General features: G+C 33.9%; 2 protein-coding genes and 1 long non-coding RNA gene across 7 annotated transcripts; 2 read left to right on the top strand and 1 right to left on the bottom strand.

Moving 5' to 3' along the window:
• The first annotated feature begins 730 nt into the window (after nt 1-730).
• On the top strand, nt 731-5,315 carry Slim (scruin like at the midline). 3 transcript variants are annotated; one of them, XM_070306321.1, is made up of 4 exons: nt 731-1,391; nt 1,651-1,884; nt 2,224-2,530; nt 2,654-5,315. In XM_070306321.1, exons 1-4 carry the CDS (start codon nt 951-953, stop codon nt 2,929-2,931), a joined length of 1,260 nt encoding a protein of 419 aa, XP_070162422.1. In that variant the 5' UTR covers nt 731-950; the 3' UTR covers nt 2,932-5,315. The 3 variants fall into 3 exon arrangements, with proteins under 3 accessions (XP_070162422.1, XP_070162424.1, XP_070162423.1); XM_070306323.1 differs by having other exon boundaries at nt 2,224-2,576; nt 2,654-2,821; XM_070306322.1 differs by having other exon boundaries at nt 732-1,391; nt 2,224-2,553; nt 2,654-2,924.
• On the bottom strand, nt 4,768-6,414 carry LOC138938921 (uncharacterized). 2 transcript variants are annotated; one of them, XR_011447776.1, is made up of 3 exons: nt 5,918-6,414; nt 5,228-5,345; nt 4,768-5,136 (listed from the first exon to the last, which is right to left on the bottom strand). It is a non-coding gene; the product is annotated as an uncharacterized lncRNA (long non-coding RNA). The 2 variants fall into 2 exon arrangements; XR_011447777.1 differs by lacking the exon at nt 5,918-6,414 and adding an exon at nt 5,595-5,687.
• Ttd14 (TRPL translocation defect 14) lies at nt 5,917-19,046 on the top strand. Of its 2 annotated transcripts, XM_070306319.1 has the most exons (10): nt 5,917-6,392; nt 8,593-8,660; nt 9,383-9,420; nt 10,272-10,309; nt 13,742-13,870; nt 13,958-14,030; nt 14,308-14,708; nt 14,959-15,166; nt 15,657-15,838; nt 16,128-19,046. In XM_070306319.1, the coding sequence occupies exons 1-10, from the start codon at nt 6,353-6,355 to the stop codon at nt 16,457-16,459; spliced, it is 1,509 nt and encodes a 502-aa protein (XP_070162420.1). In that variant the 5' UTR covers nt 5,917-6,352; the 3' UTR covers nt 16,460-19,046. The 2 variants fall into 2 exon arrangements, with proteins under 2 accessions (XP_070162420.1, XP_070162421.1); XM_070306320.1 differs by lacking the exons at nt 9,383-9,420; nt 10,272-10,309.
• The last annotated feature ends 1,251 nt before the right edge of the window (nt 19,047-20,297 follow it).

The following is a 20,297-nucleotide window of genomic DNA, read 5'->3' as shown; positions in this document are numbered from 1 at the left end:
CGAGTATCGTGCCAAGAGAACGGGAATCACCGAGTGACAAGTCTCGTCGGTGACAACCAGAGAGAAGATATAATAGAGGGCGGGAGTCAGCTAAAAGAGTATCAGGCAATTAGAAAGAGACGAAGTCAAGTGACCTGGCTATCCTTGTCTGTTAGCGCATTCGCAGAGTAGAGCATACAGAGTCCGGAGAGTACATTAGCATAGTGTAAAAAATATTATAAAGTTATATTTTAAAGAAAATTAATACAGATTTTTAAAAATCTAATAAATGTTTTGTTATGACAGAAAATCAGTTAAAATTTATTAAAAAACGTATTTTGCAATAGACAAAAATTAAACCATAAATAAATGTAATAATTATAATTTTAAGTGTTAATAAAGGTAAATTTTAATTTTAATTTCACAAGTTATTTTAAAAATAAATTAGTTTCTTAATGATCAAATTATCAATTTCCATATATTTTAATCTTTAAAGAAATCACAAAAATTTTGTTTATATTACTGTACAAGTAAAATATATAATTCAATTCAATAAACGATTTGCATATGATTCAAATAATAAAGTAATACGAAAAATATATTTCAGTTAAATTGTTATTGCAACAAATTTATTGCTATAAAACTGCTAATACTAAAATCAAAAACTGCGCATGCGCGAATAGACAATGACAGCCAGGTCACTTGATTCTATCTCTTTCTAATCGTCTGATGTTTCCACTTACATTACACGATTACCTATGGCTCCCGTCCTCTATTATATCTTCTCTCTGGTGACAACTCGCGCGGAGGTTAGATTGACATTCTTGAGGTTAGAAATGGCCGCAACGCGCGGTCGAAGGATAACGTGTACTTTAATTTTAGACTGATTGCGAGATTTTCGCGATTGCTCTCATTCATTTCGATAACGATTGAATACACATATATATAAGGTGGAGAGGCGATAAAGAGACATGTACAAATTTAAACCATTCGTGTTCATGGAGCACGCGGCGAACGGGCCAGAACGTCCGAAGGCGCGTAGCGGTCATCGAATCGCGTGCGATTATCGAAATCTGTACTCTTATGGCGGCTTCAATCCTTGTATATCCGATACCGATCCGGACATGCTCGACGATCAAACGTGGGTGGCCAGTAAGCCACTGTTCAAAGAACTGTGGCGGTTCAATCTGGTGAGCGAACGTTGGAAGCGACTGCCCGGCCAGGAAAACATGCCGAATGAGTTGGCGTCGAACGCGGTGATTCTACGCGGCAACGCACTGATGGTGTACGGCGGTACCGGCGTGCCCTTCGGCGAGAGTTGTAGCAATCAGCTGTATGTCTGCAATGTAAACGATGGTACGATGAAGATAGTGCCGGCCACAGGCGAGCTACCTGAACCTCAGTACGGACAGGTAATTAATTAAAAGCAAAAAGACTAACCGGAGTTCGAATTAAGTATCTATGCATAGTTTTATAATAAAATTCTCAGCAGACTAGAGTAAGTTGGTGCGCTAATATTTGAGCTTACTTCTAACTTTGTTTTCAGGGCAAAATAAGAAATTGAAACACGAGTGTACAAATATTAAATTGGAATTAAATTTATTTATCATTTATTTATTACAATCGTGTATATTTTTTTATTTATTTATTGTTATGTATTTCTGTAAATAGGCCCTGGTATATCATAGTTCCTATCTCTACACAGTCGGTGGTACCACCGGTTACGAATATACCTGCGACATTCATCGATTTGATCTGAAAAATGGCGTCTGGGAAACAGTGTATGTTTGCTCTGGAAGGGAAGAGTCAGAACCACATGGAAGATATAGGCATGAGCTTGCCTTTGATGGCAATATGATCTACGTCCTGGGTGGTGGTACCTCAATAGAGGCCTATGGCTTTTCGGTGAGTGAACAAATATAGATTTCATTTGAGATACATGGTGTTCAAGTGTGTTCAAAAGCACTCTTTTTGTATAATATTTATTATATTAATATATTGTATATTATAAATATAAGAAAAAGATATATCATCATTGGTTCTTCTTGTGTAACAAAAATTATCTTTTATTACAAATTTCTATATAAAAATTTTTCTGATATATTTTATACACATAATATATATTGAATTTTTACATAATTGTAATGTGTATAGTTCGTATTTTATATCATATAATATATTCATAAAAATTAAATATAAATAAAAAATAATATATAAAAAATAAATAAATAAAAAATACTTTAGGAAATACCAGCATTTGACCTGGAGACCAATAGATGGAGGACGTTGAACACGCATGCCGACAGTAACTGGGCTATGGTGCCGTCACCGCGACGTTGTCACGGTTCCGTTCAATACACGGACGAAAAAAGCGGTGTTACTTCGGTCGTTATATCAGGCGGCTACAACGGTGATCGGGTATTCTCCGACGTTTGGCGACTCGATCTTAGTACGCTGCAATGGACATGCCTAAGAGAATGCATCCTACCGCGTCCGGTGTACTTCCATTCGGCCGCGCTGATTCCGGAGGGTCGCATGTATATATTCGGCGGTATAGTCAAAGTGAACAACATGGTTATTATCGCGATCTCCCAAATGTGGGACATTCTATATTTAGATGTTAAATGTATTTTCATAAAAAATATATAATAATTTCGTGTGTGTATTATTGCAGATACAAAGAACAAACGCGGTTCATTCTGCTTGGATCACGATTCCCAAACTGTCCGAGATCTGCTGGCAGGCGTTGAATTATTATTATCCGACATTGAGGGACTGTTCGCCAGACAAATTGCTTCATATTGGCATACCCTTGAAATTCGTACAAAGACTCGAGTATTACGATTGGTGAACGCTCTTAATTGCTTTCTCTTTGGATCATTTTTTTCAAAGTTGTCTACGCACTTCACAGCGGTAATTACACTTCGATCATTTTTATTCGATATTTATTGATATGTAATTTTCTGGTACCTTTTTTTACGATTTTATCTATCGTGTAATAATGACATAGATACGAAATAATTTTATAATCATTCTGTTTATTATATTTGTCGCGAAATAATAGATTTTTTTTTTTCCCAAAAATCTATAAATTATATATATATCCGACAATGTTAAATTGTCGGATACGCTATTTTCATGACATTAACGCCAGATAATGGTATTATCTTTGTCTAAAATGTACAAATAATTATAATTGAAAATTACAATAATATATTAATATATAAAGAGTTATATAGTCAAAGGGAGGGATAGTTTATTATTAGCATATTTAATATATTACATTGTACAGTATATTCATTCTGCCTTTGCTAAGATATAAGTACATCAAAAAATATATATCATATGTTATATTTATTTTTATTTCTTTAAGAATCTTTATAATATCATCAAACTCGTAGGGTTGGCGACGAGATATTTCTCGATACCCAAATATAACAAACGCGAATAATATCGAAAAATATTATTAACTGCGCATTATTATCTTACGCACTGATCTGGAAAAGCGTTGTCGAATTCACATTTCATATTTGTCTCCGCAGTGCCTATTAATAAAGGGCGATGATTGCTAAATTGTTCGTTGGACGAATCAAAAACTTCTTTAGGGGTCTTAAATATGATAACAATTTTTCATGCACATATTTTACATCACAATTTACTCTTCATGATACACTGCTTGAAAGAATTAGGAAATTACTTTTTAAAATGTTGCATATTTTAAAGTGTGTAATATTTTGAAAGCTTCTCTCTCACATAAACAATATTTTGTTTTTAATTAGCATACATTTATGTACATAAATATGTATACATTTTGATTTTCTATCATTCACACTAATTTATTCAAAATATCTTTAAAAGAATCTTTTCATTCTTTTATGGATATCTTTAAGGTGCTTTCAACTCGAAAATCTTTTTTATTTAAATGGATATTTATCCACTCTTGTCTTTTTTTATTGTTTTCTTTTTTCCCTCCAAATAAATGTTATTACTTTGATTGTCGTCTCTCTTGAAATGTTGTTTCATATGTAAATTTAAATCTTTATTGCTCGAAGAGTTGACATGAATATATGTATACTAAATAAGACTTTAATTATTTTGAGCAGTGTAACATGCATTGCAATAAATTCTCGGTGCTGTTTACTTAAGACTTATTAACATTAGTTGTACATTAGTTGTACATTATTAACTAATAGAGAAATTGTAAATATAAAAATATATATAAGAAAGAGGAATACAGAAAAATCGAATCTTCTCATTTAGGTGACTTTATTTCACGAATCCGTATCACAAAAAAGAATGTTTTCTCAACATCGTAATTAAAAAATCGTCATAAGATATAAAAAAAAACGTATAAATGACAATAAGCAAACTAATTATGAGGAAAAAAGAAAATAAAACAATTTACTTGTTCATGGTTTTTAAATGATTGACGTTTAGTCAAAGTCTTTCTTTCTTTAAAAAGTAATCCAGTGGATCAGTATCCTTTCTCAATTTTTATCAACGAACTTCAATTATGCGATTGTATATTCGTCCAAATTACAAAAAAAAAAGACAACGAGATATTCCAAATTCGGAATGTACTCCTCTTCCAAGTTTTCTAATCAACAATAATTCTTGAATATCAATAAAAAGTAAAAATGCAAGATAATTCATTTGTTGATATATTTTTTTGCATGTCTAGAGAAGAACTATAACAATTTAATTAAGAGAACAAATTTATTTAAGAGAAATATACATATATATATATCTATATTTATATATAATCATATTTAATTATATTTGCAGCGATATAAAGAGTAAATATTATTTGAAACTATTATGTCACACATGCACACATTAAATACCTGATATTATTTAAGAATTATAACGCACTAATATAAACATAATATTTTAACATATATTGTTACACGTTGCCATTATTTACTGCATGACTTTAGCAAATCAAAAGAAAGCATAAGAAAGATGTTTTATGTATCATTTAGATCTATTTCACATTTTTATCTTGTTCGGGAGTAGAGGATAAAAAAAGACGAGACTTAGTGAAGCGTACTATCTGTAGAACGTCATTTTTATTGCGATCGCTCAAACGAGAGCGATAAAAAGATGCGCGCGTTTCTTCTATTGAGATATTTTCCTGAGTAAGTTTCCTGTCATCTCCTGAAATAGGAAGAAATCTGTTTTGTATTATGTACATGTATAAATACGGATCTTGAAAATGGCGCACAATATTTCGACAAATTTATCTTACCTTGTCATGTATATAGGAAAGCCCCGATATATTGTAGAAAAATGTGGAGATAAAGAAAACTTCAATTTTTTCTCTCCAGAAGATATTCAAATATATATTACATAATCTCTCTCTCTCTCTAATAAATAATAAAGAATCGATAAAAATATTTGCAATGAATATTATATATTATATATATATAACTAGATGTAAAAAAATAGAAAATTTTTATTTCTATTTGATTATGCAACCAATTTTCACACACGATTTCTAAAATATTCTTATATTATGACTGTTTGTTGAAGAAGCCAAAACAATTTTTTTGCCCATTGATTTATTATATAATCTAGTTATATTTATCTTTCAATCTTAAATGTAATTGACGTACGCATCATACACTTGTCAGGATTCTCGATTATGTGCATCGTCCTACACGTTCAAGATACGAATATTCGATAGAAAAATTTATTTTTTAGAGACAAAAGTAACGTTAATCAGTGTTTTTAAGAGACACGGATACTCTTACCAATTATAAGTCTAATTTTGGATCTAAATATATATATATATATAAATAGCAAGTACACAGGAAGGCGGATTTGAATTTGGCGCGAACGCCAGTGTCGTGTGTCACACAAAGTCATCACTTCCGGTTCCGGACGGTGAAACGCGCGTGACTTCGCGCGACTCGTCGCGACCAGCTGCGCAACTCACTTCAGAGTTCAGAGGCCAGCGAGCAACGGAGTGAGGTGGACGCGTGCGTTTGTTATGTCAAAAGTCGTACGAGTAGAGTGGTACTACGTATCCCTTCGGCGGACCTTTGAAAGAAGGAACGGATTCTGAGCGAGCATTAGTTACTCGCCGAATAACTCGCCTGTAAGACACTTCACCGTCTTCGTCGTCATCGTCATCATCATCGCCGTTTCCATGCATCGTTCAAGCACGCGGCCGAACACGCGCCGACTCGGGATGCACCAGGTATTTATGTAGTACCGACCATCGCCGCCTTAAGAGTATCGCATATTCGTCCGCGCATCCACGTCTCGCCGGAAGAACGAGGGTCTCGTCGTGGAAGCGCGAACATCGTCGTCATCGTCAAGAGGAAGAGGAGGAATCGGTCAAAAGGGAAGTAGGACCGTCGTGGCGACGATGGATCAGAAACGCGTGTACAAGATTGTGCTGACCGGAGGTACGTAACAGAGAATACAATATATCGTTTCACGTGTGTTTTTCGATTTGAAGTTAGATTAAATGCGTAATTCGTCAGGTCCATTTTAGGGGGTTTATGTTTGTGAAACATACGCGAGTGCGCGTACGAGGGTAAATATACGATATAGAAGAGCTTCCCCCTCCTCTGACATTGATTTTTTTTTAAACGCACGTATTTCATGTATATTTAGAAGGCTTATTTCGAATTTCCTATATAGTTTTTGTATGTCTAGATTTGAAAATTAAGTTTGCTCTCTCTCTCTCTCTCTCTCTTTCTCCATTTAGTTTTATAGAAATTTATCTGGTGTTTATAATAATTTTTAATATATATACGTTATATATATATATATATCATGTTATGTCTTCTCTTGAATCAAATATTGGGTTAAACTATAGATAGGCGAAAGAAGCTCTTTATATACACCGTTTTATATATATTTTAATTTTCCAGAAAAATATATCAAATAATGTTTTTTAGAGATATAATATAAGCACGAAAATTATCGACCGGCGTGAATGAGGAGCACGTGGCACGCTCGGATTCCTTTTCGAGACACGATCGCTTGCGTCTCGACTTAAATGCGAGAGAGAAAGAGGAGAGGCATGTTACGTCAAATTATATTATTATGAGAGAGCATCGTGCAAAAGAATCGCGAACATTCCGTTTTTTGCAGTCACTGCGAACTTGTCCATTGCGATTGATTCTCTCGCGTTTTACGTTATCACAGCCACGCAGATGTCGATCGATTCCATACGCTACGCAGAACACGCGGCCACGACTATATACCGGGTGATTCGAGAGAAGGGAATGTGCCTTGCATAAATAGATTATTTAGTTATAAATTTTTACTCACTGTATTATTCGGAAAAAAATTTTTTTTTTAAATTTTATCCTCATTATTCGTCATTTATAATATTTATTTATCAGATTGTTTATATTTTATTTATGTTTTATATTGCACGTGTAATTCTTTGAATTCCGAAAATTTGACAGGTAAGAGACTTATTGGCGTTCCGTTATTTATGACTTAATCGTTGACGCTAAATGTGAAGGAAGTACTGAACTATTTTTGCATTGACTGAATCACATGGTCCTATTTTTCTTGTCTCGCGATAAGCCTCGATAAGTTCCTTTATATCTCTTTTGTCCAAAATCGTTAATGATCGAAAATGGCAAGGAAAAACGATATCGACAGCTTTCGTGGAATAGCCTCGTTTTATCGTAGATGACGCCTTATCTCTTGGCGGGCAAGACGAATTTATCACCGACCCACGTGATGTAACGAGGGAAAGATAAAAAAAAAGGATTGAGATAATTAACTATAACGACGCAAATCCGCGAAATTTCAAAGTGTAGAATCGTTAATGTATCCCTTTTCATTTCGTCGGAAATTTAATTTTCAATCGCAATCGCGAAGATGATACAAACGTAATGTTTGAAGAATGGAAAAAAATTTGTATCGTCCTCCCTCGATCAAGCTTTATTTATTTAAGTACGACTCAGACGAGATTTACATTACGAACGAAACGGTTGTTCGAGCGAAAAGGGAGAACGAAGATAAATCTTACAAGAACGGAGAGTTCTTTTTTTATTTTTACATTTTTCATATTTTTCGAAAATAGTCCAGCTGCTATTACTTGCGAGAGATCACTTTGCTGTATTTTTGGTGGAAAAGAATGTAGAGAAAGTGGAAGAAATTTTATGGAATTTGGGAATTTTTTATAGTATTTGACATATGATTGATTACTTTTTCACAATATGTAGGGTCGGAATAGATTTTTAGGTAAGATCGGAATTTTTCGGCCAAATGGTAGTCGTGATTTATTTTAAGACTCTGTCATGTTGAGTCTGTCTAATTCGTCATCGCCTCCTGAAACATGATGATGCGTCACGTCGCGTCGGGTTAATAGCCGTGTCGGCACACACCAATTACATTCAATTTGCCTTTTATTGGCCGTCTGCCTTTTCGTATACCCGTCATTTATCTTACGTAATGAGAAAGCAAAAAAGGAACGGAATAATATCAAAGGGCGATATCGTAAAATTGAAGTTTCACATGCAAATATTCGCTATATAGACTTTTCGATTTTTTTTTTTTTTTTTTTTTTTTTTTTTTTGGCAATGCGAAACAAGGAGGTAGAATGAATTGTCTAATGGATTTGTATTCGTGACGTTGCAGGACCATGTGGTGGCAAAACGACCGGACAGACCAGACTGTGTACCTTCTTCGAGAACATGGGCTGGAAGGTAGGTAGAGATCCTTCGAACAGTAACTTCACGAAAGATTTCCTTCGTGAAAGGAGATGGAAAAAGAGGGGAACCTTGTTCTCTTCCCCTTCCCCCCCCCATCTTAACTAATTTGCTTTTCTCTCCGAGCGAGAGACACGCTCGATTCCGCGGATTAGTTTGGAAATATTCGATATCGCCGTATAATAGTAACTGAACCTATATAGGATCGTCCTTTATTGATGGTATATAACAGAGAGATGGGGATGATTTTACAATCCTGTATAGAGTATACTATATGTACCTATACATAGAAACCGTTCGATTGTCGCGTGCTGTATGACAATTCGAGTCAAGGATAATATATTGCGGCTTAAACTACTTTTTTTCCATAGCATAGAGATTCTCTACACTTCGTCGTATTAAATCGCACACGACGACAGTCGATATAATCGGACGTATAGGGTGATTTTAAAATAGCAATAGTCGTTTCAAACTTTTTCTTTTGACCGATTTTCAATATCGATTCCTCCTTAAAAAAAAGAATATAATCGAGATAATTATATAAGTTTTAATTTTGCAATTAGATGATATGTACATATAAAAGTTTCTTGGCGAATTACCAATTTCGCTAGCCAAATATAAAATTCGAGGAGAGAGGAAAGTGAAAACGCGATCTACTTTCGGGGGGCTCTTACGCTTCGTTGTGGATTCGATAGAGCGGTGGTTGTCTTCTTTTTCAGGTGTTCCGTGTCCCCGAGACAGCGACCGTGCTGCTCAGGTATGCAATTACACGATCACAAATTTACAAAAAAAAAAAAAAAAAAAAAAAAAAAAAAAAAAAAAAAAAAAGTAAAGATAAAAGCCGAAACGAGAGTCACGCACGGGCGATTACGGTTTTCTTTCATATTAACCCTGGAATGCACCCTTGAAAAGATTCGAAAAAACTCAAATAATCGAGAGAAATAATCTTGGAAAAATTGAGATTTTGAATATTGCAGAAAAATATATGAGGATGGTCTTAAATTAATTTGTAAATTGTTCGAGAAAGGGAATATTATGAATGTGAAAATATATACGAAATGTCAGCACAGTGTCTCGTATACTAAGTTTCACCCCTCAATTCCAGGTTTAAAAGAAATCTCTTTTGAGATTGAAATGAAGCCGTTCGCGTCTCGCATTCTCTCGTTCAGTTTGTCGAGTATCGATTGTATCGCGATGAGAAATTCGCGAAACGCACACTTCCAAGAGTAAACACCTTTGTTAAGTGAGCGTGCAGTAATTTGCATCCGATTTGCATCTCGCGTTGAGCGAGTTACGTGAAAATTAAACAGTAGATTGCATCATAGTCTCGAGAGGATAAAAAAAAAAAAAGTCTATTTTACTGATATCGAAAACGATCAAAGGCGGCGATATAGCGATAGCGAGAGATACTGGAGATAATTTAAGATAAATCCGCGTATAATATAACAGCAATGAAAGTTCGTTAAACGCCGCTGCAGTTGCGGCTGCAAGTTAAGATCACAATCCTCTCTAACGTCATTTCGATTAAACTCAATTAAATAAACGCATATCACAGCGTGCGTTATATACAATTGTCTCATATTTGCTGTCTGCTTTTTTCCATTTCAGCGGCGGCATCAAGTTTTCAGACCTGAACGCGGAAGAGGGTAAGTCCGCAGATTATACCCCTTTCGCATCCCCCCAATTTCCCATCATTCCTCCCTACACTTCAGCGAAGCTTTCGGCTCTTAACGGTGCAGGTTCGTTTCTTTCTCAAGTTTATTTATCGAGATCGTCGATCTTTTTCGCGCGTTCAATTTTCTTATCATTCTTGAAATTATTTAATACGGATTAATAATCATCGTATATATATTGAAACAGTGAAAAAATTAAATTTCCGATAATACAAACGCGAAAATTAACGATTTAAGTGTTATTTTACTTTTGCGCGAAGCAAGTTAATTAATACAATTAATTAAAAGTAAATTTAAATTATTTTAATTAATTCGATGCCGATAGAACGTATAGAATTAACGGATCAATATTTTTAATTTCTGCTTCTCTATCGATTAGAATTTTTCCTAAGTAAACATGAGATGAGAAAATGTCGGGGATATACAAAGCATTATTTCTCGCTGACCTCGAATGAGCGTGTGTAAATATCACCCCGGTAGCAAGATGGATTGCGTCAACCGTTGCAATCGCGACGTGAGAACGAACGCGAGTAAAAAAATCTCTCAGACGAATGGAGAGCAAAAAAAGAATCCCAGCATCTTGATACGATGACAATAAAAAAAGAAAAAAAAAACACGTCCAACCAGTCGTATTGCGTATGAATCGTATCGGAATTCGAAAATATCGGTCTCAGTCGGGGAACGCTCTTGTAAAATACATATATAAACGTCTCATTGCAACTAGAGCGACTATAATATATCGCCAAGGATGCAAGCATGCAAGCTACTCTCTCGCACAATAACACCCAATTGCATAACGTCAAAATTCTTGGCTTACGCTGGCAGCTTGGCCTGCGGTGATTCTCGATTACATCGCCTGCGAGGGACTTTGCTCCCGATCGTCAAACTTTATTATTATTATATATTATTAATAGAATCTTCTCTTTTTTTCTCATTAGTCGTCAATGATCTTTCAGTCCCTGCAGATGCGATTGTGCCAATTCTGCTTTCAATTTTCATCATCTTTCCTCTTCGAATAATAGAACTCTTGCACAAAATATTGTTCGGTTAAATTTATATTGGCATCCCCAAATATTTCTTATTTTTTAAATTCTCACATATATATTATTGTATTTATATATTTTGCTGATATTTCTGAAGATTCTTTAATTCGTTCCATTTCTCTCTCATTGTATATCGAGATTGAAGGGGTTTTATAGAACGAAGATAAATACGTGGACACGGATGATATTGCTGTTCGCGCTTTTGTTCGTCCTTATGTAAGACGATCGTGCCGCTTTAATCAGCTCGCCCTTGAACGGATACGAATATCAGGCTTCCTTGGTTATGTTTATTCATAATACGTTCATAAAACGTTTATCATCATTCTCGTCACTGGACACGAAATGCGTTTCAAATGTCTCAGTCTGTCCTTTATATAATCTTTATAAGAGTTGCAGTTTTCTTTTTTATTTTATTTTTTTATAAGAGCTCTCTTACAAAGTAAACGTCTCGTAATCGGATATGTATAACGTGCACAGTATATACGATTTCTCTTGTTATTATCAGAAAGTTTGTGGAAACGTGTATAATTAGTTAAATTTGTAAGACATTACTCTATATGCTGATGTTTATGCGCTACATTCCATAATCTGAATTTTAATGATGAAAAGGATCAACATTATTTAAACGATCTGATTTTTCACAGATTGCAGCAAATTGAAAGAATTGATATTTGCGATTATCGTTAAGCCGAAAGATTAACAGAGTTAAATCCGTCGATTTATCTACGTCTTCGCATCGCCTTTTGGATTTATCATTCTTTCTTTTGCGAAGACGTATTTTCCTGCTGGCAAAAAAAAGAAAGATGATACATATTTGTAGAATACGGGCGCGGCAATACGACTCGCATATTTCTCTCATCATCGACGTTATTAGATCCTTAGGATTAAAGTGTTTTAAGGCATTTGGAAAAAAAAAAACCTCGGAAAACAACTCGAATAACATCAAGTTCTTCACATTGTAGAGATACAAAGTTTAAATTTAAATTTTTGTTTAATAAAGTTTCATCAATTTCTATATTTTCTAAAGAGAAAGTGTAATATTGTTTACGCGATTCGATCGTCGTACGTAGGAGCGAAATAATTTGACATTTTCCCGATTCGAGGATCTTTTCGGATCTGTATAACGATGTGTGTCAAGATCGATTGGTTCTAGCGGAGAGTTCGTTTCCTTCGTATGCGAAACCCTCGCGTCTAAATCGTAGGAGTGAGGCCTGCGAAGGCGAGGCGAGATGGTCAGAGATTCTGGAAGTCGATTCCGACGTGGGTGAGTCCGAGTAACCGCGCTAGAGTGTGGTCCGAGACACGACGAGACATGAGAATAAATTAAATCCGAAAAAATTTGATTGCTATAAAATAAAATCTACATTAACATATTATTTATCTAGAAATTGAAATAAAATTAATATATTTATCGATAAATCTCTGATAATTGATTAAAATTGATTAATAGCTAGATGAGATTTTTTGATTTTTTGTAAAATTAAATTCTTAACTTTTTATTATTTTCTTTTTAATTTATTAGTTTTTCACAAGCCAATCATTAATATTTTGATGTATTATCTTCATACAGTAGACATAAAAGTTTGATCTTATCTCTTACAATTAATTAGTCTGTTAATAGATCGCTTTTTATAATTATTGCCCCATCATGCATCAGTAATATTATATTTTATATTGTATGTTTTTTATATCTTTTTATTACCACATTTCATTGTGTCTCGGCCTTGAAAACGCAAGGCACTCTAGAACTCGTCGACGAGAGACGAATCCTCGCGCGATTTCTCTATTATAAATAAATAGGATTTATAGCATTTGATCTCTTTAGCCAACTATGGGGTAGTAGTATTATTCAGGATATAAATCTTGTTCTGATTATTTTGAGATCATTGGTAAGGTAATATGAATAAAACCAAGGACATATGTTAAATAGAGGTTCCAAAAATTGATGAAAAATCGCCGAATACTCGTTTCTTCAAGCCATTCGAACGAACGAGGATTGTCCGCCCGTCTCGCTAGGATATCGCTTGAAAAGAACTTTGAATAACATGATGTTCTAACAATATGTCTTTTAAGAATCTGTAAGATACATTTTACAGACGAAAGTTGTTTAGTACACTCGCTGCAGTGCCAAATGTATTATAATATTAGGGAAATTTATCGAGCTAGGCATTTGTAGATTTTTTTCCTCAAACTTTAAATCTTCCTTTCCCTTTAAACGACGCAATTATATACAGGCTACCGCTTCAAAGCACCGCCAAAGTCCACAAAGCACACAAATCGTCCGTTTTATATAAATGACCTTTTGAAATAAACGAGAATATCTATTGTATAATATTGTATTTTTTTCATGCGTGTGTTACAGGATTCAAATTTCAGGAGAATCTTCTGCGCACGATGATACAAATAGAGAACACGTTTTTTCAATTAGGTGAAAGCTGCTCGAGAAATTGCTTGATCATCTGTGATCGCGGCGCGATGGACGCCTCCGCTTGTGAGTACAAACACTTTTGAAAATGATTTGATTAGTTTTTACTTTTTTTTTTGTTGAGAAAAAAAATCAACGACAAATGTCTTTTAGTTATTTCGAAGGATAAATGGGAACTCATGATGGCTTCCAACGGATGGAACAACGTCGAGTTAAGAGACAACAGGTAGGATCAGTGATATGCAAGGAAAGTTTGAAAAATCCATACATCTTTGTGTTGGAGAAAATCGATAATTGGAAAATTCATCTCTCTCTTTGCCTCTGTTTCACGCTTGCATAGCTTTCAATGATATCGTGCTATGTTCCCGGTTAAACCATCTATGTATTTATATACTCGCGCGTATTATATTTTATCTCGTATTAATATTATTGTATTATTAAACAGTATATATTTTTACTATAATGCATACATTCACATGTGTTTTCTCTCGTGTCAACCGCAGGTACAATCAAATCATCCACATGGTTTCGGCGGCGAACGGCGCAGAGGAGTTCTATTCCACGGAGGAGCACGCGTGTCGCTCGGAGGGTGTCGAGCTCGCCCGCGAACTGGACTACAAGGCCGCGGCCTCCTGGATCGGCCATCCATACTTCGACGTGATTGACAACTCGCAGGATTTCGAAACTAAAATCTGCCGAATGATCGAATGTATATGCCAGAAACTCGGCATCGATACTGGTGATCGGTTGCGTTCCAGCAGTCGCAAGGTCAAGTTCCTCGTGAAAGCACCGCTACCGGCGGACACCGAGTTTCCGGCTTTCCAAGACTTCGATGTCGTGCACAATTACCTGCAAAGCAACAATCCCAAAATGCAGGCGCGTTTACGCAAGCGCGGCCAGAAAGGTAAAGCGCAATCGACAAAAAGATTTCTTTCCTATAAATGCTTAATCATTTTATTTATTTATCTGAAATTCGACATTGTTTATTCGAATTATTTAAAAATTAATTAACTTATGCGGTTTATTATCATCGGAAAATTCGTAATTTTATTTCTTGCGTTCGTGAATTAATGATCAATCATGTTATATTGGATCATCATTACTCTACGTCGAAAAAAGATTTGTGCAACAATTTAAATTTTTTATTCTTTAAGGTCATTGGTCATATATTCACACGATTCGTCGACCGAAAATGTGCGGCCAAGTGATTGAGGTAAAAACCCAATTGACCCATCGAGATTATCTAAACATGCTGGCCCAGCGCGACGATTCGCACTTCACCATCTTTAAGCGCCGTCGGTGTTTTCTGATCAACAATCAGTATTTTCAGTTAGACATATATAGAGAACCGGGGCATCCCAGGTAAGATCACAATATCGATACAATTAAATAACGCAATACAAAACGCTTTTGTTATTTTCAATGATAAAATTGATTTTAAATTTATTAAAGAACAAATAGATAAAAAATGACTCGGTAAGTTTAAGATATCTTGCACAATCGGCTTATTTATGCTGGTCTTAATAGCAATTATGTTTACATGCACAAATAATATAAAAGATCTCTATATATTGTTGCATTATATAATTACTTTAAGATTCAGGCTATTAAAGATTAAAAGCAAAATTTTTTTGTTTTTATCTTTTCCTGAGATCATTCACCGTAATCTCTTGTTTAATCTCACATAATAAATGTGAAAATGTGAGATAGATATGCATAAACAAGAGATTACAGTGAATGATCTCAGGAAAAGATAAAAACAAAAAAAAATTTACATAATAATTTCACATAATAAATGTGAAAATGAGAGAGAAAAATATATTATTTTAAATTGTATATACACACTATGTAGATGTCGAGGCTTGATGTTACTCGAAACGTATACAGCGTTGACGGGCGACGACCTGAAGAACATCCTGCCTCAATTCCTGACAATCGAGAAAGAAGTCACTAACAACCCGGATTATAGCATGTTCAATCTTAGCTTGCGCGCAGAATGGAACAGCACTAATAAATATTGTCTCAACATGCACGGTACTGTACCAGTTATTTAAATATAACTAGATATATATCTCTTTTTTTTTGTATTTTCTTTACGATCACATTCATCATACATATTTATTTTTTTACGAATTTACATCCGACATAATCATAGATTCATGCATACAGGCTGAAAATATTTTACACCTAGAAAAGTAATTTAATTTTAACTTTTCCAATTATTTAAAATTCATATATTTTAATTGCTTTAAATAATAGCGATTATCTAAAACTAATAATGATACTACTGTATCTGAACAGCATTCGACGTTTTATCTTGCAGGCATGATGCAATTGCCGGAGAATCAAGGTATCAATTTCTCGAAGAGCTTAGCAGAAATACAAAGCAACGGGTTCGATTGTAAAGCGAGCGGTACATTAGGTTCTAATTTAAATGGTCAGCAATCAAACGGTCAAGCAATCTGCAATAAGAGTATCAATGGCGTACAAAATGGTCTCGCAAACGGTAAGGCGACGTTCGCCGAGCGATGTAATATAAACGGGGATGGTCGAAAACCGGAAGTTTGTAATGGCGATCCGACCACGAAGCTGGATGAAAGTTTACGAAAACTAAGAGGCGAGCCGCAGGAGAAAAGATTCGATAATAGATTTTAATGAGAGATGAGATGCCTGCGAAAAAATTAGAATGCAAGAAAATCATTCAACATGCCACTTGCGAATAATTCCGAACTGTAGCACGGACTTATCAGTATCGGCGCGTATTATTTGACTTAACAGTGTTGAGTAAATAGCAACTATTAGCCTCTGATAGAACCTCTGAAATGTCACAAATCTACAAATGTGTAGATAATATGTCTATTTTTTAATCGGGCTTGCGTGTCGTACTTAAGGAATCCTAGTGTGAAAGTTCTACGGCTGGTTCTGTCAACATCGATCGAACTTGAATCGGAATCTGATGCACTCTACTAATCTTTCGAAACATTCTTTCGAAAACATGGCGAAGCTTTTGCACGAGTTCCAGAGAAGATCAATACTTAAAAGATATACATCTATACTTAAAAGATTTTTAAATAATAGATTTTTCGCTTTAACATTTTCTTACGATTTTAAAAGATCCCTCCAAACAAATTCCAGATGAAAAAAGAATTGGAGTGAAAACACGAATGATTGAGAATACATATATGTATATCTTCAACTTTGTATGGTCGAAAAATAAGTTTTATTATAATTTAACTCATTACTCACCTCTTTCTAAATTTAATTTCAGAAGGAGGTGAAGAATAAGTTAAACGAGAATTAAATGACGTTGGTGAAACGAGGCTTTGGCAAATTTTCGATAGAGTCCCATTGAACGAGCAATGCCCATTGATGCACCGAGTATTTGTACTTCGCTTTACTTTATATACTAGTTTACTCTATTCTATTTTACATACCGTATCTCAAATACTATTTATCAACTTTTGAAAGCATGAAAGAGCAATTGTAATAGAGACATGCACATATTATATCATGGCGTTCGAATACGCAAAGAAGAAATCGATTATTTCGGACAATGATTTTATCGTGTCCCAAGAAATGTTTGAAAAATTTTCTTGAAAGTATCGCAAAATTTATCGAAAATCTAAGAAGTGTTAAATGTATTATCCCTTCAACTTTTATTTAATGTTATGCCAAAAAAGAAATGTCAAATATGTGTGTTGAAAATTATATTCTGATGAATTGTAGCATTTTGCGACATATGCGCTCATACAGCAAAAGTTCAAAATATTCTTTACTAAATTTCGAAATAGCACGAGCCGCAATCGAATTCGAATCTACTGATTATTAGGCGATCTATGTGCTCCCCCTAAGCCATACAGTAATGCGATTTCAAAGCTTACAGAAATTTTAATGAGTTATCAGATTTATCAATAAGAAAACTAAATATGAAAATATTTCGCAAAATTTTTTAAGAGATATATTTTGATTTGCGGCAGTTTTGGTGCAAATTGCTCACAGATATATATCACAATTCAATCATATATACAATATGATAATTTTATGTGACGATCCTCCTTATTCTCTAATTAAGAGTAGAATTCTGAATCTCTAAATAAAGATTAGCTTATGCTTGATTTGAGCAAAGGATTGAAATCGATATAATTTTATAACAATGTTATTTATATTGCTCTCGAAGAGTTCCTACATACGTATTTTGTATATTTATTTTTTATCTTTGTAAAGTATTTTTTGGAAACTGAATTTTTTCGAAATTCCGATTCTCTCGTAAAAGGAATTATGAGATCTTTTCAAGGATTAAAAGAGAGAAAGAGAGACGGTTGTATTGTATATATTTCCGAGCTCGCTTTTTCCTTTTTCATCAAACCAAAGTGTTACAATATTATTTCTTATAGGGTGTTTTTCCCTATTTTTTTTTATTCATGACATTGATATTTTTTGCAATTTTACATTCGTGAGTTTATATGATTCGCTTGCATCTTCTTAGCCTGTACATGAATTCAGGCATCGAAGTTCTACAATCTGATAACTCACTCGTAAAAAAAAAAAAAAAAAAAAAAAATGTGAGGATGACGTAGAAGAACTCGTTATTGCAATTGCGGCGAACTCTAACGATCGAATGTATCAGTACTTAATAGGTGCTTGCCTGTAGAAATAATTAAGTTAAATGTATATAAGGTGGCGCAATCATTTTCGTCGAATCTACTATTTCTGTGATTAATTGTAATATGTGTTGTCGATGTGATCGTAAAAGATCTCGCATATATCGGATAAGAGATTTACTGGCAAAATAAATTGCGATAAAAATAAGAACAAAATGATTGTGCGAGATCTCTGTATTTTGCTCGTGACCCTAAAAGTTTCGGTGATAAATTCTGCGATGACGTTTACTTTCATACGTGTCGCTCTCGCATTTTTCATTATGCTAAACTAATCATTCGCAAATTTTGCCACTCTTTAGAGACGAAGTGCCTGTGAAACATTCATTCGCGGAAATAAAGAAAAGAGAAAGAAAAAATATATGTATGTATGTATGTATGTATATATATATATATATATATAAATATATATATGTACAAACGCAAAAGTCTATATTTTCAATCGAGAGAATGCAATAGTGAATTATTATCAATGCGCACTCAGTTTATGTAGATAATGGGTCTGAAAAAAGCAGAACCTTGTACCCATGAACGTCTAATAAAAAAAGTGTCACGTGCCTATCGTGTCTCACCTCTTACCATCATATGTTAAATCTGTTCAGAAAATTCTTTTTCTTTCCAAACACAATTTTATTCTTAAACTATCTTATAATCTAAATATTACCCTTATTCCCTCTCAACATAATATTCGTTAATAATTCTTTAAAATTTTATTTATTATCACAACCAATTAAAGATAGAAATATTGTTTTACATAAATAAGTTCATACAAATGAAGAGTTAAAAATTCGTATTTTTGTCATTCCTCATTTATTTTTATTAACTATTTAATCGCAATAAATCATCGATTACAAGACTAGCAATTACTATCAATGGTTGGAATATCGAAATAATTCAAGAAAAATTGCATAGTTTGAATTTACTTACAAATGCTTTATCTCATAAAATTAAATCCAGTATTCACATTTCTCTAATCGGAGATTTATCTTGGTTATTATCCATCTCAGTTTTCAAAATTTTTAAAATTTACTTTTCGATAATCTTCCGGATATATTTTTTCTGTATATATATCTATTCTACTAAATGTACTGAGTGAGTATCGAAAAAAGCATAAATTAAATGAGACAATATTTCCGCATAGTTGAATTATTTATTAACAACTTTTTAAAAATCCACGGATTTCCCAAGGAACCTTTTTCCAGTCGCATTATATAGATAAGTTTTTTGGTTTTTCACCCATCTTATATTTTAAACTTACCAATATAATATATTGTTTTCCTTCCTTTAACAAATAATTCGTGTATCATTAATATAATTTGTATAATAATAAAAATTAATCTGTGTGTATGTACAAAATGTAATGTAACGGCGAAAGAGCGATTGCATCCAATACCCGATATATGTACAATAAGATGCCTGTTGTATATTTATAGTATAATAATAAAAACTACGCGCGCGCGCGTGTATGCGTGTATGCAAAATGTAGTTACAGCGAAAGCGATCAATCCATTTTTATCTACGAATGCATATAAAATCATATTATTTTTAGTATTTATATCATATATATATTTATAGTATTTGAGAACAATTCCTATTTAATATTCAATATATGTATATTACGTAATGAGAATGTTTTTATTTTACATATATTGCGATATGCAATAGGGGTTAATGTATTTTCTAAGACCATCTACCGCTAATTTTATTTTATCGTTTCCTCACATATAGTATATGTGAAGAAGAGAACTTTTCTTTCTTGGCCTAGCATGTACAAAATGCATGGACCGTATCGACAGTAGGCGAGAAGCGGTGGTTTAAGTACTCCGAGAGTGCCA

The sequence above is a fragment of the Polyergus mexicanus genome, unplaced genomic scaffold (genome assembly GCF_030449975.1).
Source record: "Polyergus mexicanus isolate NDT 795.1 unplaced genomic scaffold, iyPolMexi1.0 SCAF_13, whole genome shotgun sequence".
NCBI classification, from domain to species: Eukaryota; Metazoa; Arthropoda; class Insecta; order Hymenoptera; family Formicidae; genus Polyergus; species Polyergus mexicanus.
The sequence above is the reverse complement of the archived record's forward strand: the minus strand, read 5'-3'. Positions and strand labels throughout refer to the sequence as shown.

Excerpts from the sequence above, each read along its gene's own strand:
- Slim (XM_070306321.1), top strand. The coding sequence starts at position 951 with ATGTACAAATTTAAACCATTCGTGTTCATGGAGCACGCGGCGAACGGG. Across the intron at positions 1,392-1,650 it reads CTGAACCTCAGTACGGACAG|GCCCTGGTATATCATAGTTC; the intron begins GTAATTAATTAA and ends TTCTGTAAATAG. Across the intron at positions 1,885-2,223 it reads TAGAGGCCTATGGCTTTTCG|GAAATACCAGCATTTGACCT; the intron begins GTGAGTGAACAA and ends AAAATACTTTAG.
- Ttd14 (XM_070306319.1), top strand. The coding sequence starts at position 6,353 with ATGGATCAGAAACGCGTGTACAAGATTGTGCTGACCGGAG. Across the intron at positions 9,421-10,271 it reads ACAGCGACCGTGCTGCTCAG|CGGCGGCATCAAGTTTTCAG; the intron begins GTATGCAATTAC and ends TTTCCATTTCAG. Across the intron at positions 14,031-14,307 it reads GTCGAGTTAAGAGACAACAG|GTACAATCAAATCATCCACA; the intron begins GTAGGATCAGTG and ends TGTCAACCGCAG.